This window comes from Myotis nattereri (genome assembly GCF_964212035.1).
Source record: "Myotis nattereri genome assembly, chromosome: 8".
NCBI classification, from domain to species: domain Eukaryota; kingdom Metazoa; phylum Chordata; class Mammalia; order Chiroptera; family Vespertilionidae; genus Myotis; species Myotis nattereri.
Window position 1 is genome coordinate 38,787,312 of NC_138083.1, and position 18,938 is coordinate 38,806,249.

The 18,938-nt window shown below is 41.0% G+C and overlaps 1 protein-coding gene across 1 annotated transcript in view; it reads left to right on the forward strand.

The window, feature by feature from the left end:
• Positions 1–3,526: 3,526 nt before the first annotated feature.
• Positions 3,527–18,938, forward strand: part of CTNNBL1 (catenin beta like 1) — a 173,524-nt gene continuing 158,112 nt past the window's right edge. The window contains exon 1 of the mRNA XM_081097760.1: positions 3,527–3,657. Coding sequence (XP_080953886.1) covers positions 3,628–3,657 — 30 coding nt within the window. The 5' untranslated portion in view covers positions 3,527–3,627. The remainder of the gene's footprint in view (positions 3,658–18,938) is intronic.

The window sequence follows — 18,938 nt, forward strand, 5'->3', positions numbered from 1 at the left end:
TTTTTTGTGATTATTTTTTAAAAGACTGTTCCAATAAATAATTTACTGGGGCAGATGGAGGAAGCGACTCTGATTACATCTTGAAGCACCAAAATTTGAAGTTTAAGGAACTTAGGCAGTTCACAGCTATTTAAAAACATTTTGGAAGGGATAATTCTTCCACACTGCATTGTTTTTTTAAAGGTTACAGCTCAGCGGCTGGTCTCTTGGGTGGTGCCCTTCTCTCATCTCTCTCCTGGATGCCATTCTAAAATTAGCATCATCATCACATGATTTTGGACTGCTTGGTACATAGCACATAGCTCTTCACCGTCTGCCCCCTCCCACTTGTTAGTTTTTTATTTTGAGGTATAATTGATGTAATATTATATTAGCTTCAGGTAGACAACATGATGTTTTATATTTGTATATATTGCAAAATGATCACCACAATAAGTTGAGCTAATATTCATCACCATACATAGTTAAAAATATCTTTTCTTGTGATGAGTACTTTCAAGATACACTCTCATAGCTACTTTCAAATAGTCAATGCAATGTTACTAATTATAGACCATGTTGTACATTATATCCCCATGATTTATTCACTTTACAACTAAAAGTTTTACCTTTTTTACCTCCTTCATCCATTTTGCCCACCTCCCATTCCTGTCTCAGGCAACCACCAATCTGTTCTCTATATCCATGAGCCTGCTTTTGTTGTTTGTTTGTTTTGTTTTGTTTAGATTCCACATGTGAGTGAGATCAAACAGCATTTACCTTTTTCTGTCTGACTTATTTCACTTAGCATATACATAGCTCATCTAAGCTTCTACTTCCTCATCTTTAAAATTGGAATAGCATAGCCCAGCCAGTGGTTGAGCATCAAACTATGAACCAGGAGGTCAGGGTTTGATTCCCCATTGGGGTTGGGGCACATGCCCAGGTTGGAGGCTCAATCTCCAGTGAGGGTGTGCAGGAGGCAGCTGATCAATGAATGATTCTTTCTCATCACTGATGTTTCTATCTCTCCCTCTCCCGATCTGAAATCAATAAAAATATATTTCAAAAAATAAATCCTCAGAGCCTAGAATTGTGTCTGGCATTGAGTAAGAAATTGGTAAATAATGTTGAATACCTTACAGATGAAGAAACTGCAATTTAGAGAGAAAGTAACTTGCCCAAGGGCACTCAGGTAGATGTGTTGGAACTTTGACTAGAACCACTGGGGGGAAAAAATAAACCTGATTCGTAGCATTTGTTAATTTCTGTAAGTATTTCCACTATGGCTGATTTCAAGCAACTACACTGATGTAAATCTATTTGTAAGTTTCCTGAAAATTTAACTATAGGCTCTTGCAAGCTGGCTCCACCATAGCAAGAACTAGGACATAGTTCTAAAGGGTACACAATTCTAAAGGGCACACTCCCACCGTTTCTCTATCCTGACACCCAAAGTTCATACTTATAGCTAAGTAGGAGGAGTAAAGGCACTGAAATAACTCCTTTCAAAGCAGAGTGCATAGGTGATTCTTAACCTAATCACAAAACTCCTCCGTTTAAAATGTTTTAGTATCATCCCAATGTTCTTAGCATGACATTCAGTTTCCTTATCATGACCCACAAGGCTCATTGAGAAAACTCCCTACTCTGTCAGGCACTGTACGAGGCTTTTTGTAATAGGGTTTAACGGTGAACATGACATAAATAACTCCTGCTCTCATGGACTCTGAGTCCAGTAAATAAGGCTGTCAATAAACAAATAATCAACCATTAAGTACAAATTACAAAAGCAGACATGTGCAGTAGAGGAGGCGCTAAGAAAGAAAATAATGTGGAGGGGTTGCTTACTCAGACTGAAGGTGAGTTGAGCTACTCTAAGAAAGTGACATTTGAGACCTGAAGAATGAGAAAGAATTGGATGAGGAGTGGAGCTAGAGGACTGACAGAAAAGGAGAGGATTTGGCACTTTGAGGAATAGAAATAATTTTTGTGTAATTGGAGACAGTGAAGATGGGCTGGGGAGGATGGTTATAAATATTGCTATGGTCTGAATATTTGTGTCCTCCCATAATTCATAAGTTGAATTTCTAGTTTTCAAGGTGATGGTATTAGGAAGAGGGGCTTTGAGGAGGTGATTAGGTCATAAGGTGGAGCCCTTATGAATGGGATTTGTGCTTTTATAAGAGGCAGGAGAAGGCTCCCTCACCTCCTTCTGCCATGGGAGGACACAGTTCCAAGGCACATTTAGGAACTACAAAGCATCTGCCAGTGCCTTGATTTTGAACTTCCTATCCTCCAGAACTGAGAAGTAGATTTGTTGTTTATAAGCCACCCAGTGTATGATTCCCGCACTCTCCCTTCACCCCCCCCACCCCCCACCCCCAACAGCCTGAAAGACAAAGACAAATATAAACGCGAAGGACAGATGGCTAATGGCTGAGGGGGTAAGGGATAGGCTTAACACCCTTTGAAGACAGAGACTAATTCAAGTCCCAGGAGCTCAGATGCTCTCTTTGAGTTATTCTTTCCCAATGATGGGCAACTTTCTTCTACAGAAAACCTTTTTATGTTTCTTGGGTTTAAACAAGATCATCCAGTTTCCACCAGATCTTGCATAAATGAATAAACAGAAGCCCAAAGAGGGAAATCTGATCACCAACAGTTTTTCAGCCAGTAATAGTTGTATGGCCTTGGGCAATATACTTTCTGAGCCAGCACCATTCAACAAAAACACAATGGGAGCAAGCCACAAAGAGAGCCACCTATGTAGTTTATATCTTCTACCAAACACATTTAAAAGGATAAAGAAACGTGTGAAATTAAGTTTATAATTTTATGACTCAAAATATCACTTCAATATGTAATCAATAGAAGTCTTAAAAATCCAGTGTGCGTTTTATTTACCTTATGGCACATTTCAATTCAAGCTAGCCATATTTCAAGTTCTCTTTTTTTAAAAAATTTTTTTCTAAATATATTTTTATTGATTTCAGAGAGGAAGAGATAGAAACATCAATGATGTGAGAAAACCATTGATCAGCTGCCTCCTTCATGTCCCATACTGAGGATTGAGCCTGCAACCCAGGAATGTGCCCTTGACCAGGAATCAAACCCGGACCCGTCAGTCCCCAGGCTGACCTCTATCCACTGAGCCAAACCCTCAAGTTCCCATTAGCCACGTGTGGTTGGTGGGTTTAGAACTGGACAGTGCAGTTCTGTATCTTAGCTTCCTTATCTGTGAAATGAGGATAAAATTGCCTAGGTCACTGGAAGGAACGTGAGAGATCTGTTCCTGGGAAACCCCTCTATCCAGCCCTGCCCTTAGGAAGTGCGCAATGAATCTGGTTTCCTAAGGTCTTGTCTGTCATGGCACCGCCCTCCTCCGAGTCTCCGCCCCTTTCTCCGCCCCCTTCAGGCTCCGGGCGGAAGCAGAGCTGTCACAAATGCAGCGCGCTTTACGGCAGCGCCGCCTTTAACCGCAGTGTGGCTGGCTCGTGCGTCGCGCACCCTTCACCTCATTGGCTCTGCGTCCCCGCTCACGGCGCTTTTCGGCAGTGTGGCTGCAGCGCCGCTGAAGGGGTCCGCGGCTGGGTTGCGAGTGGAGGCAAGGAACCAGAGTTAGCGGTGTTAGCTGCGCCTGGAAGCATGGATGTGGGCGAACTCCTCAGCTACCAGGTAGGAGGGGCGGGGGAGCTGGGGCGCCGTACCCTGATCCGAACGTGGGTGGCAGGTCGCAGGACCAGCGTCCCTTCATCTCACCTTTCCTCACCCCAAGTCCCGGGCCCGGGGCTCCTCACTTCTCATGCCACCGGGGCCCGAGCCTCTCCTTTCACTTCGCTCCCTCTCGAGAACCTCCTGTGCTCTTTCCATTTATTCCTATTCAAGGCTCGAGCCCCTTTTCAACTCGTCTGAGCTCCTCCTCACCCTACCCTTGGGCCCGGTCCCCTTCAACTCTCTTCACAACCACCCCCTTCCGCTCTCTTCTTCCCCAGTCACTGAGTTTGTGGTGGTGGGAGAGCGCTGGTCCTTGCATTTGACCCCAGCTTCTCCCCTGACCTGCGACGTGGCTTTTGGACAAGTTATTTCATCCTCTTTGAGCCTCAGGTTTTGTATGTATAAAATGGAGAGAGTCATAACTATATAGTAGCGTTGCTTGGGCATTGTGTCAACTAATGGGTGTGAAAGTTGATTTGAAGGTGTGGAAAGCTGTACCCATATTAACTGCAGATGTTGGGAAATGTTGGGAATTCTAGCATGGGATGGACCCCTAGAGTTTTCCTGTCCCCCTGGCTCAGCGTATTTGTGGGGAACCGGCGGCCCAGAGGGCGGAAAGGACTTACCCAAAGTCACTCAACCAGTAAGAGCTGGGGTTAGAGCTGAGGTCTCCTGGCTCTCAGCTCAACATTTTCCTCCATCGTTTGGCTTTCTAATGAGGCTCCTAGTGAGTGGCTCTCAGCTCAACATTTTCCTCCATCGTTTGGCTTTCTAATGAGGCTCCTAGTGAGAGGCAGTAGAGCTGCTCTGTTCAGTATTGTAGCCACATATGGCTATTGAGTCCTTGAAATGGGACTAGCCTGAATTGAGAAGTACTGTGAATGTAAAATCACACCGGGTTTTGGAGATTCAGTATGAAAGGAGATTCAGTATGAAAGTTTTTGTATTGACTACAAGATCATATTAATCTTATTAATGACGTTGATTATAGATCATGCTGATTAAGAGATCATTATGGATAATGGATGAAACACAAACTATTTAAAATAAATTTTACCTGTTTCTGTATATTTTAAAAAATTTATTGATTTCAGAGAGAGGAAGGGAGAGGGAGAGAGAGAAATCCAATCATAAGAGAGAATCATGGGATCAGCTGCCTCCTGCACACCCCCTACTGGGGATTGAGCCCACAACCCAGACATGTGCCCTGCCTGGGAATCGAACCCTGACCTCCTGGTTCATGGGTTGATGCTCAACCACTGAGTCACACCAGCTGGGATCTGTCTACCTTTTTTTTTTTTTTAAATATATTTTTATTGACTTCAGAGAGGGAGAGGTATAGAGAGATAGAAACATCAATGATGAGAGAGACCATTGTCTGAGCCCTCCCCCCACCTCCCCCGCATGCCGCACACTGGGGACGGAGCCCGCAGCCCCTACCAGAACCAAACTGAGACCTCCTAGTTCACAGGTTGAGGCTCAATAACTGAGCCACACCAGCTTGGCTTGGTTTACTTTTTAATGTAGCTACTCACCTTTTAATTTGGCTACTAAAATAACACATATAGCTAGCCTCATATTTGTACTGGACCAGCTCTGCAGTATAAAGAATAGGTAATTGAGAGTCATGAGTCTGGAGCCCCATGTTGCCTGGAATCTGTTTGGTTCACAACAGATTCCAGGCATTTTGTTCAAGATGTAACCTTGAACAAAATGCTTAACCTGTTTATGCCTTGGTTTCCTCGTCTGTAAATGGGGGGTGGGGGCAATGTTGATATCTATCACATAGGTCTCTTGTGAAGCTTAGACCGATGCTTGTCAAATGGTAAACATTCAATAAATGTTAGCAATTATATTCGTGCCACCACCTCAGCCACTATACAAAGTACTGACCTTAGAAACTAGACAGGACTTATAAAATGGGGAGAGATAAAGCCAAAAGGTTTCTCTTTTTAAGATAGTAATTGAAAGAAGGAAGGAAATAGGAGTGCTCTTGAATGAGTATTTCTGTTTGGGTGGTGGAATGGCTAGACCAGCCGTGGTCAAACTACGGCCCGCGGGCCGATCCGGCCCATTTGAAATGAATAAAACTAAAAAAAAAAAAAAAGACCGTACCCTTTTATGTAATGATGTTTACTTTGAATTTATATTAGTTCACACAAACACTCCATCCATGCTTTTGTTCCGGCCCTCCGGTCCAGTTTAAGAACCCATTGTGGCCCTCGAGTCAAAAAGTTTGCACACCCCTGGGCTAGACATTGACTCGTGGAATATTAAAGCTAGAAGAGGTTCATTCATTTGCTCAACAAATAATATTGAACCAAACAGACAAGGTTCTTGCTTTTGTGGAGCTTATAGTCTGGTGGGCAAGTAACAAAATAAGTGAGTAAATAAAAATTCAGATTGTGATAAGTACTTTGAAGAGTATGAGATAATACTAAAGAACTGTGCTCTTTAGTATGGTAGCCACTGGGCACATGTGACTGTCAACACTTGAAATGTGGATAGTTGAAATTGGGATATAATATATGTGTAAAATACACACTGTATTTCCAATATTTAGTATGAAAAAAATGAATGAAATATACATTAATAATTTTTATATTGATTACATGTTGGAATGATAATACTTAGTATATATTGGCTTAAAGAAAATATGTTATTAAAATTAATGTCACCTTAAAAACTTAATGTGGCTATTAGAAAATTTAAAGTTATATATTTGGCTTTTAGTGGCTTTCAGAATATTTTTATTGGACAGTACTGCTAAAGAAAGTAACCTCTGGAAGCAGGAGAAGGACCTATTATTTTAGACTAGGGGTCCAGTGCACAAATTAGTGCACCTTGAAAGGAACTGTGGGCCGCGAGGTTGCGGGTAGGCACAGGGCAGGTCTCGGCCCATCCTCTGTGCCCCTGCCCGGCCCCTCTGCTGCGGTCCCGGTCCCCTGTCTGCTAGCAGCCCCGCTCCCACTGCCTGACAGCGCTGGCTCCGCTCACACCCACTGACGGCGCGGAGTGATTGGGGCCAGCGCCAGCAGCGGGTGCGAGCAGCAGCTGCTGTCCGAATCACCCCTCAGGAGCAAGGGGAGGTGGAGAAGTCCTCAGGGGCAGAAAGGGCCAGCAGCTACCGCTCTACCTGCTGACAGCACAGAGCGAACGGGTCCCAATGACAGCGACCAGTCCCCTGCCTTGGTCTGCCACCCCTGCTCACCTTCTCCACCATCCCTCCGCAGCTGACGCCCGCCATGTTCCGTGCACGCACCCTGGTGGTCAGTGCACGTCATAGTTGGTTGTTTGGTGGTTCGGTTGTTCCGCTATTCAGCCTATTTGGTTATTAGCGATATATAGAGTCCGGGAAGGACTCTCTGCGAAATGGACATTAAAGAACTGAAGGCTGAGAAGGAGCCCATCTTGTGGAAAGGTCAGAATGATCATGACAGAGGGAACAGCAACTACATAGGCTATGAGGTATAAGCTGGTGCATCCGGTTAGAGGATCAAAAAGAGCTTCGATGGTGAGTGAGCAGGAGAATGGCAGGAGATGAGGCTGGAGTTGTAGGCAGATGATAGGAGGTGTTGGAAAATGTAGGCCTTTCTGTGGGCCATGATAAGGAGTTTGAATTTCATTTTGAGAGATGTTATAGATAATCTCATTCAAGCGACTTGTTTGCAGATGAAAAGTGAACACATTTTGGTAAAGGGACTTCCCTGAGGTTATGGGCCAAGATAGTGGCTGAGTTGAAAGCAGAATCCTGATCTCTTTATTTCTGTCTCTGTTCATTCCCCACCTACACTCTTCATGCATTTTCCTTTCTGAAAGATCAATGTTCACTCCTGTTGCTAAAGGATAGTACTGTCTGGAATCTAATCTGTAACCATTCAAAGGCACCATCCTTTTGTAGAAGTCATGAAGATCATCTGCAAGTTAATGGATACAGAAACTCTTTGAAAACAGTAGCACTCTATAGATATGAAAGATGCCTATTTCCCTATATCATCTCTCTAAATTCTTATAACAACCCTATGAGGAAGGTGCTCTTTTTAATCCCTGTTGCATAGATGAGGTACAGAAAGTTACCTATCTTATTGCTGAAGTTCCTAAACACTGTGCTGTACTGCTTGTCTATTCTGTGCCAGATGCTGAGCTAAAGTGCTTTCAGATAAATTCTTACATTTAATTCTCAACATGCCTCTTGGCATACCTTTTGTTTTAATAGAAAAGGAAACTCAAGCTAGAGAGGCCAACCTACCTGAGCAAGGTTAAGAGCCAGTAAGGAGTAGAGGTAGAACTAAAACCTACTGAATACCGAAATCTAGTTTTCCATTTTCTTTTTAGCTTTTTAAAAACTTAAAAAAACTGAAGTATGGCACACCTATAGAAGAATGCGTAAATTTTAAGTGTCACTGATTATAGTTATCAAACTTTACCACTAAAGTTCATTTCTCAGGGACATGTGGGAACAAGATGTCTGATTTGAATATCCACACTGCCAGAGTTTGATTCAGTAAATCTCCCATGGGACCTTAAAATTTGCATTTCTAACAAGATCCCAGGTGATGTGAACCTATTGATCCAGGGACCACATTTGAGATCCCCTGGTCTAGAACGATCTACATTAAAACATTTTTTCTCCAGCTGAGACATTCTCCTCCCTTTTCATGGCCATTAGTTTGCAGTTTTTTTGAGCTTAAATTATACTTTTTCCCTGCCAGCCAAGATACTGAGAGCAATCACTTAATCTTCCTGGGCCTCAGTTTCCTCATATGCCTAATGAGGGGATTAAGTAAGTCTCTCTGAGGTCCCGTCTAGCTTTAAAATTCTGTGATACTAATTATTTAGACCAAGAGCTTTAGAGATTTCAAGGTATAAAAAAGCTTGATGTAGTAGAATGAAACGGCCGAAAATCTGGAAGATTTAAGTTTTAATCCTACCTTTATCATTACTTATCTGAGTGATTCAGGACAAGTCACTTCCCATCTCTGTGCATTAATTTTTTAAAATCTCATAAAATCACCTATAAAATGAGGGGAGTCAGCTATATAACTTCTGGCTCTTTCCTAAAATTTAGAGGCACGGGTAAGCAAAGAAAATATGTAATGTCAAGAAATGTTTATTAAAAGTATTTAACATTTTTTGTGTGCTCACTAAATTTCATTTGTCAGGCAACTTGGTGGGAAGATTCCAATTTTCTGCGGAGATTGGTTCTTCTAGTAATAGAGTTAGGCAGTAAGGGACTCTCTGTATATGCCTTATATCCTTGACATATGTTAACTATTCATTTGAGAAGACAGGAGAATTATAATGTGGACAGGAGGTGTTGGAAAATGTCTTAAAGAGGAAACCAGCTATGTTCCCAATATGGAAATGGACTTTTTTGATGCCTTCAGGCTTAGACGTCTCATCAAGAAGTGTGCCCAGCAGTTCCTTGGCAGAGAAGTTTCTGCTGCATATATAAACTCCAGGGTTTTCTCATTAATACTAATTTCACAGATGTCTGGAAAAAGTTCTTACATCCAAAGTTTTGCAATAAGGACTTCGCATTTAGTATAGGTTGGCTCAGTGTGACATGAGAAATACTCTGTTTGAGGCAGATTGGGGTCAGAGACCTTTTGTTTTGACAGTATTGTAGATACCCACTACTCTTGTGACCTATCAGTGATATCATAGCATTTCCTTGGATTGCAGGTGCTTATAGGAATCTATAATCATGCTCCTTTCTATAATCATGCTTATTATTTCTCCTTTTTTTTGTAATAAAAATTCTTAATAACAATACACCAACAAGACCAGTATTAAAATAAAGTATTTGAGAAAAGGAAAACTATTACCCTAATCTTATAAATATTTTTATATTCCCACAGTCCTTAGGTATTTTGCATGGCTATAACTATTGTGTATACACTATTTTGTGTTTTATTTTATTTTTATAATTTTATTTGAGCCAACTGATGACATATGCTGGGGAACAAGATCTCAAATGCTCCTGTGTTATATTTTCAATTTAACATTGTCAGAAATATTTCCTGTGTTTCTACATATAGTCTTTGTTAAAAAATATTTTAATTGACTTTTAGAGAGAGAGCGAGAGAAGCATTGATGTGAGAGTTAAACATCGATTGGCTGCCTCCTGCACATTCCCTACCAGGGATCAAGCCTGCAATCTGGGCATGTGCCCTGACTGGGAATGGAGTGGGCAACCTTTTGGTGCACAGAACTATGCCCAACCAACTGAACCACACTGGCCAGGACTTTACATAGTCTTTATGTTATTGTTAATGTTTGTATATTTTTGGTGATGGACTGACCATTTTCCCCTAAATTGAGTATTTAGGTCAGCCGTGGGCAAACTACGGCCCGCGGGCCGGATCCGGCCCCTTTGAAATGAATAAAACTAAAAAAAAAAAAAGACCGTACCCTTTTATGTAATGATGTTTACTTTGAATTTATATTAGTTCACACAAACACTCCATCCATGCTTTTGTTCCAGCCCTCCGGTCCAGTTTAAGAACCCATTGTGGCCCTTGAGTCAAAAAGTTTGCCCACCCCTGATGTAGGTGGTTTTCAGTTTTTTAGCCTTGGAGTTAATATTGTAGTGAATTTCTTTAGTCATGTGGCATTTCCCCCTCCCATCTGTCCTTACTAATTACTGTGTGTATTGCATGTACTGAAATTATTAAGACATTGTCTGGACCTTAAAGAAGTTATAATTTAAGAAGCAAGACAGACATTTTAACATCTAACTTATCATAAAGCACAATAGAAGGAATGAAGGGATATGCCTGGAGAGGGGATGTATTGGTGGGAATGGATTTGGTTTGGTCATTGAAGAAAAGGGAGATGACATTGGAATCTCAGTTTTGAATAGGAATTCTGTGGGGGCAATGAAGGAGGTTGAGGAGAATCATTCTTGACGTGGATTAGTGAGAGCAAAAGCATGGGAGTGAAATGTTCAGAGCATTGAGTAAATGAGGGGAGTGGCAGGAGCTGATGGGGTCACTTTAGATGTAATTATGTTAAGCAATACATAGTGCTCATATGGAATAACCCTTTATCAGTTTACAGTGCTAAGAGCAGTGTGTGTTCTGGTTTTACTGCACTTGATATTGCTGGTTGTCATAATTTAATTTTCCCCATTAATCTAATAGGTATATAAAGTTAGTTCAAATTTGCTTTAATAAGCATTTTTTTCTTCTTTGTTTAGCATTTTTATTTGTTATTATCTGCCTCTTTCTGTTAACGTAGTGTAGTTTGTAATTGAACTTTTCTCTCTTTTTTTTATGGTGTGAGTTTAAGAAACATTGGAGGGCTGAACGCTTTGTGCTCAGATATATTTTTCATTCAGTGGTCGCCTTATTTTACTTACTAGTATAAAGCTGATACTATTTTATAGCATCGTGAAATAGGCTTTTTGCATGACAGTTTAGTGCTTTTTGAAGTTACTTTCTGTTAGTTGTGAGACTATCAATAACAGATAAAAAAGCTCTTCCCACTTCAGGGTGTTTTCTGTTTCATCTCCTGAGTGATTTTCTCCTTAGGTTCATTTCCTCCCTTTAACCTTTTTATCCTCTCTCTTTTCCCTAGTGTATTCTTTTATACTCACAAAACACATATGTATAGTTTCCTTGTACACTGGACAGTGAACTTAGAGGCAGGGACCAGCATCTAGCAGTGTCTTCCCCATAATTGATGCCTAATAATGGGTATTTATAATCGATTGAGTAAATAACTAGTACATGCCTTCAAATATGCTCTGGTTATTTGCCCCTTTTGGAAAGCTTATTTGCTTGCTGACTTGTATCTTTGCTTTCATGGTAGACATCAAGAAAGTTTGATTCAAATCTTTTACTTCAGTTTCTGAATTGTTCTCCTCTTCCTTATTATGTCTTGCTGTAAAACCTACATTAATAAAAATTCATTTTGAACTAATTTTAAACTTATAGTAAATGGTTTCTATATACTCCTCACTCAGCATCTCATAAAGTTAACATATTTTATAACCACAGTACAATGATCAAAACCAGGAAATTAACATTTATATACCAGTAACGCACTAAACTACAGACTTAACTCAAATGTCACCAGTTTTTCCACTAATGTCCTTTTTCTGTTCTGGGATCCTATCCAGGATCTCGATTGCATTTAATTGTCATTTTCTTTGTCTTATATGACCTTGACATTTTTTGACTAGTCAGTTATTTTGTAGAATGTCTGACACTTTCGTTCTTGATGGTTGTCAATGCCCTCTTTAAGGCCAAAGATTTTCTTGACTCATCCATTCTTTTGTCTTCTGTCTTTCAGTACCTTTATGTAGACAACTCTTAATTCACTGGCTCTGATTTGAGTTTCATTTGTTTACTGAACATTCTGGCCAGATGTTCTGGTATCACATAATTCTCTGCATCTCTTCGCCTGCCCCACCACCTACCCACAATTCTGCATTTTAGTCAGGGCTGTCTCTGCTCAGTGGACGTGAAGAAGCCTTGGAGCTATTTCTCAAAGATGAAAGGGCTCAACGATTGAAAGGCAAGGTTCTTTTCCTCGTGGATCATGCAAGCCCATAAGCAGAGGACTAGTTCCTCTCTCAGAAGTAAAGTTGTTAGGAGTTGAAAATGATTGTCACAGTTCTTGCTCTTGTGAGGCTTGTGGACTAGTGGGAGCATCCCGCAGGTTTGAACTGATAAGCCAGGACGCAGTGCCCGTGCTGTTTACAGAGGTGTGAGCGAGATGTGGTGGCACAGAGGCAGGGGCGGCTCTGCCGCTGGGAGGTTGGGAAGGCTTTGCAGAGGAGCTGTTTCTTCAGTAGTCTTCTGTCCCTTCCTTTCTCTTTGAAGTGCCATCATCTTACTTTAGACTCGTGGGATTTGGTCAGATAAGTAGCTTTCTAGTTGGTCTTACTTTTTACCTTTGTGGATTTCATATTGGCACAGTGAATGTGGGTTTATCTTCTTCATAGACCAACAGAACACTCTTCTTTGATAGAACACTCTTCAGTCCTACCTATTTCAGCTTTCTTGGAGATAGGTCTTATTGAGATGCCTAATTTTGGAGGTGAACTTGAGGAAGACAGCCTTACCTTGTTTCAGTCTCTCACTAGGTGGTTATTGTTTAAATTTGGGATTGGATTTATAAGGCTTACCCCAATAGAGAAGTTTTCATGTATAAAAATGACTACATTGGAGAATGTGGATGGTTCAAAATAACTTGAAGAAAATAATTTCTTCAGCATTGTTGGAGAAAATAATTCAAAGCACATGACGTTCTGAGCGTGCCCATTAGGCATCTTTTTAGTGTTTAGTGTAGTGTATGAACACAAACTCTGGGCCAACTGCCTGTGTTTGAAATCTTCCTCTGTTGGCTGCAAGTTATGTGATCTTGGTTCAGTTAATCTATTTTAGCCTCAGGTCTCCATCTTTAGAATGGAGATTATATAATAGTGTTACCTCATCTCACCATCTTTTATAATATATAGTCTTATTGATTTCAGAGAGGAGAGAGAGAGAGAGAGAGAGAGAGAGAGAGAGAGAGAGAGAGAGAGAGAGAGATGATAAGAGAGAATAATTGATTGTCTACCTCCTGCACACCCCCTACTAGGGATCAAGCTGCAATCTGGGCATGTGCCCTGACCAGGAATCAAACCATGGCCTCCTGGTCCATAGGTCAATGCTCAACCACCGAGTCATACCAGCTGGGTTTATCTTACTATCTTTTTAAAATACAGGATTAAGTGAAACAGTATGGGTAATGCTCAGTAGTATAGTGCCTGACACATAGTAAGTGCCCAGTAAATGTTAGGTGTTGATTTTTATTATTGATACTAGAGGCCCGGTGCACGAATTCATGCACAGGTAGGGTCCGGCTGGCCCACCCTGGTCAGGGATAGGGGCTGTGGGTGGTTGGCTGGCCCCGTTCCCTGGTTGAACTCCCAGTTGAACTCCCGGTTGAGGGGACAATTTGCATATTAGCCTTTTATTATATAAGATAATTACACACAGTGCATATGCTGTAACAAAAAAATGTTTTTCTTGAATTCTACAAAGCTGCCTTAGTATTCCCAAGGTCATTGCTTCCCTTGGAGGTTAAGGTTTAGAATTCTGTAAAAGGAAATGAGAACAGTTTGTCACCCACATATGCCATAGTATAGAACTGTTTTTAATAGATTAAAGCACACCCTATTCCACCACAGTTAGCAGTCATTGATATCAAGAATTATGTCATCAATGCAGTAATCCCTTTCTCCAGGTCTTTTATGTTTTTTTAAATTGGAGAGAGAGAGAGAGAAAGAGAGAGAGAAGAGAAGAGAAGAGAGGAGAGGAGAGGGGAGGGGAGGGGAGGGGAGGGGAGAGGAGAGGAGAGGAGAGGAGAGGAGAGAGAAACATTGATTAGAGAGAAAAGGTCTCTTTAATATCACTTAGATATCTCAGTTTTCCTCTTTTCTGGAATCAGGAACCTCATTTATAAATTACTCCTTTCTTTTTCTTCTTCCTCCTCCCCTAAGTTTCCTGAAGGAAGTGGTTGGTTTTGGTGTGAGTCTTGTGTAGCTATGGAAAGATTGGATTTAGGAAAAGGTATAGCAGGAATTCTTACCTTCTCCAAGGTCAACTATTTGATTCTAGTATTTCAGCTGAATACTTCAAAACCATTTTCCTTTTCATGGAATTCCAGGAGTGACTGATCTGAAAGTGTTGACCTAAACTTTAGGTCCTCAGCTCCATTGTGGGTTGATAAATAGAAACTAGATTATCTTCATCCCAAGTTCATCGAAAGATCTAGTGAAACAACTGCAATACATTTTCATCTCTTAGCTCATTTTAGATTATCAGTTGCCTGTAAGCAGATTATCCACTTTGGCTCTTTAGACTTCCCTTCAGCTACCCATCAATGTCCAAAGTCATTGACTGAACCTAGAAGGATTTAAAATCAAGCACAGAATATTATGATGCTTCTCTCTGCATATGGCTAACTATATTCCAAAGGCAGATATGGTTGATTATTGAACAGTTTGTTTGGCATTATTCATGTGCTTATTCTGTTAATACAAAAAATTAAGGATTGATTACATTTTTTACTTAACTCCCCTCTCTCCAGTTAAGAGGAACTGAGTCTAAGGTTACTTTTGGGATCTTTAATAGACTTAAACATTAACAGGACATCCATCCTTGGAATGCTATTTTCTTTGCAGCTTTGGATAAAAAGAAAAGAATTGTAGCTATAGTTTGTCATGTTATCTTTTGCCAGCTTCTTTGAACATAGGACTAGCTAATAGCTTCTCGTATTCATGATAAGAGAAACTTAAGCATTTCCAGGTTACATAATTGTTGACAGAGAAGCTGAAACATGGAGTAGGGGCCCTGGCAAGGAATAACTGTTGGACAGAGGGGTTGTAGCTGAAAGAAACCCATAATGAGGTTCTTTTTTAAAAGGGTGATATACGTTGTATTGAATTGTACTAACTCCTCTTTTATCTCAGTGCCTTTGGAAAATGTGGTTTTCTTCATAAACAGATTTTCCAAATAACTGAAACTTACAAGTGGACCAAGAGTGCTAGAACAAGAAGGACCGAGAAATTATTTATCCCAGCCTCTTTTTACAGATGGGGAAGGCTGAGCACAGAGAGGAAAGTGACTTACCTCGGAATCCCAGCTACTTGGCAATAAAAGGGGATTCAGAGCAGTGTTGTTTCTTTCTTTCTTTCTTTCTTTTTTTTTTTCATGAACATGCCATGCTGCCTTCCCCTTTACATAGTCAAAAGTTGAATTTTTCATCTTGTGTGGAGTTCTTTCTAAAACATAAGGCATTCTTGCCTTTCTCAATAGATGACACTGTTGCCTCAGGATCATTATTATGAACACATGTTAATTGTGCTCAGCTTCTCCCATGACCTTTTGATGTATGGAAAGCTTTTAATCCTGCATTAAAACACTTGGAGTGTTAGAGAGATTTTGTGTTTTTGTGCCAATTTTTATAGTGTTTTTTCCCCCCTCTTCTCTTTGATACCAGCTGTCACTCTTTAGTGTTGTTTGTTTTATAGGATTTAAACCTTTGAGGCATTTTTTGCTTTCTTTTAGTGGTGCCATGAAAAGCTAAGATTGTTGAATAAATGAGGAATTAGTATTCTTGGTCATCTTTGGATGAACTGTAAAAACTTTAGGGCTCTTTTATTAGATACTGGAGCCTGTAAATACTAGAAATCATGCTAGTGTAACTTGTCTTCATTTCTCATCTAGCATTTCTTCTAGCATCTTTTTGCCTACTACTTGCTTTTGGGGACTGAAGAATATCTGCACAATTACTATTGCCCACTGATGAGTCTTTTAGGAGAAACTAGCACAAATAGGGGCTCAACCTGGTTTTCTATGGAGGGACTCTTTTTTTGTATGGCTGCTTATTTTTCTGGAGGGGAGCATTTACCTGTCCGATTGCTTGACCCTATATCTTTAAGCTAGTCTTAGAAACAAATTCACACGCCCACCAGCCCATGAAATCTAGGTTATAGCAATCACCTAAGAACCTATGTGCTTATTTCTGACTTGCTCATGCCTCTGCCCAATTCTTGTCTTGTGTTTGGCTGTTGGCTCTCTCATTTCGTATTTCTTCTTCCCCACTCTACTCCCAAAGCATGTAAGCATGTGTACACACACACACACACACACACACTCCCCCCGACACACCAGTTTCTTTTAGACTTAGTATGTATCTGCTCTCTGGTTCCCAACTACACAGCCTCATCCAAAAGGACTCTGCTGGCTAGAACTGGACCTACCTCATATAGTGTGCCTCATTTGGTGTAGCCCTGCCTTAACTGGACCTTCAAAACCCAATCTTTTGTCTCAGCCCATGGGTAATCACCATTGCCGGCCCATCTGATCTTCCTGTGAAAGGACAGTTTGGGCAAGACCCTGCCCAAGAGCCTTGCAGAGTTTTCAGTTCTGCAGCTTTGGAGGTCTACAAGATCTCCATTTTTGTCTTGTCTCCCTTTACTATTATTTCCTAGTCATTCTATGGGGGTTGGCAAATAGCCAACCAATGTTTATAGGGCCGCATGACATGTGCTCACAGTCAGGCTGTGTGTCCATCCAGATTTTCAAGAGTTAATAAATTTTATTTGGATTAGTGATCCATATTGAACTTTCCATTCTTTAATTATTCAACAAATGTTTATTAAATGCCTACTAAATGCAAGATGTTATACTAGACACTGGGAATAGAGTGGTGCACAGGACAGTAACAGTTCCTTGTGTTATGGAACTTATATCCAGGGAGACAAGACAGACAGTAAACAAAGAAAGCACATACAAATTAATAAGAACACTGAAACAAGCAAACAAATACTAGATAAACAAAAATAAGATATTCAAATAGGGATATGATGGGGGGCTGATGTAATAGAAGTTTGGGGGAACATCAGAATGTTCTAGAAGGCCTCTCAGGAGGTAACATTTGAGCGAGAATTGAATAAGAAAGCTCCAGCCATATGAAGTGCTGAGGGAATAGCTATGTAAGCTATGGGAAAAACCAATACAAAAGCCCTAAGGTGAGAATAAGCTTGTCGTGTTTGAGGCAGGTGTGACTCTAGTATATTGAGGGAGGAGGGGACAGTTGAGATAAGGACAGAAAGGTCAGCTGTGGGGAGGAGGGGAAACCCTAAATTTTTTATTTTCCGTATAGCGGGAAGCCATTAGGGGTTTTAGGCTGTGGAGTGATACATTTGGTTTATGTTTTAAAAGATCACTGCATCTGTGGAACAGAGAAGAGATTGGAGGGGAGCAATCTGGTCAGCTTAGTTGTTCAAGGCGGCATAGAATTCACCTTTGTGCTGCGGAGGCTGCAGCTGATGCTTGTGCTCTCCCTAGGATAATTGCTTTCCTGCCTGGGTTGTTTTCAGAACCTCCCAGTTCTAAACATTTAATCTGTGTTCTGGCTTAATCAAGAAGCAACACTATTCGAGTGCCAGCCTTGGCACAGAAAATGTGGGCATCGTGCCTTTTGTTGAGCACCCTGGCCTGAAGAGAATGAAGCAGGCAGCCCCTGGTGGACCCGAGGACAATGCAACTGACCCTCAGCACCTGGTAACTTGTAGGAAGCTTTGGAATCCATAAATTTTATGTGCTTCTGCAAAACAGTTGCAGATGGTCTGGACTGATGATTAAATATCACTGCTGTTTTGTCCAGATCTGCTGTGGCCATCCTCTTCATGCCTGGTTTTACATTACAGTGGGTAATTAAAGGGGCACAGCCATTTCTGGTTACTTCCAGGATATCTTTTTCACTTGGCTTAGGGAGTAATTTCAGTTTTTGCCATTTGTATAAGTGACAGCAGTGAGCAGTGGCTGTGACTGGCTACTTTTTGTTTTCAAAATTAAAAAAAAAAAAAGACTTAAAAAGAACTTTCCCTAATGAAAGGGAATAATTGCCTGCCTGCCTTTGCTGTCTCTGCTGATTCTCCAGTGGGAGTTCTACCATCAGACTTGTCAGAGTTGGTTGGCAGAGACTTTCTCTCCTGAGTTAGCACATAGAGATCTGAGCTGGCAGAGAGAACACAAATTAGCAATGGTACAAGCATATCTGCAGAGGAACAGATTTCCTTCTTACCAGAGGTGCCATTGGTGGGCAGCACCCTAATTCTTGATGCATCTCTTACCACTGATGACAGGACTTTTCAGCAAATTAAAAGAATTGTTTAAGCAACACCTGAGTTGGGCAGTTTCAGAAGCCCTCAGGCTGCTCAGCCTGCCAATGTAAAGTCACTGAATATTGTCTCTCTGGCTTCTACTGGGGATCCTTACACCTCACTCAGCATAATGAACTTGGGGAAACAAATTCTGAGTCTCTCTCTCTCTCTCTCTCTCTCTCTTTTGCCAAAGATTTCTTTTTTCACCCCCACAGAACTTAAAAAGACACAGAAGGCTCAATGGGGATAATGAAAAAAGAGATGGTGTCTGCCTTCTGGCTGACATGATTTGTGCCCTCATCACATGGGGATTCCATAATGAAGATTGCAGTGTCCTATAATTACAAGATTAAACATTTTGTTTAAATTAATAATTTCCCCTCACCCTCTCTGTGTGCTTAAAACCACCATTAGAGCAAGATGGAAACTGGTTAACTGGTCTGATATTCAACTTTATGTTTTAGTTGTGATTGTCAGTAAGAGGTGAAGTCTCATTTTAATTAAAAAAGCAATTTTTAGCCATGGTTCAAATGTGTGAAGCAGAGGCACTTCTGACCATGAGAATTGTCGATTG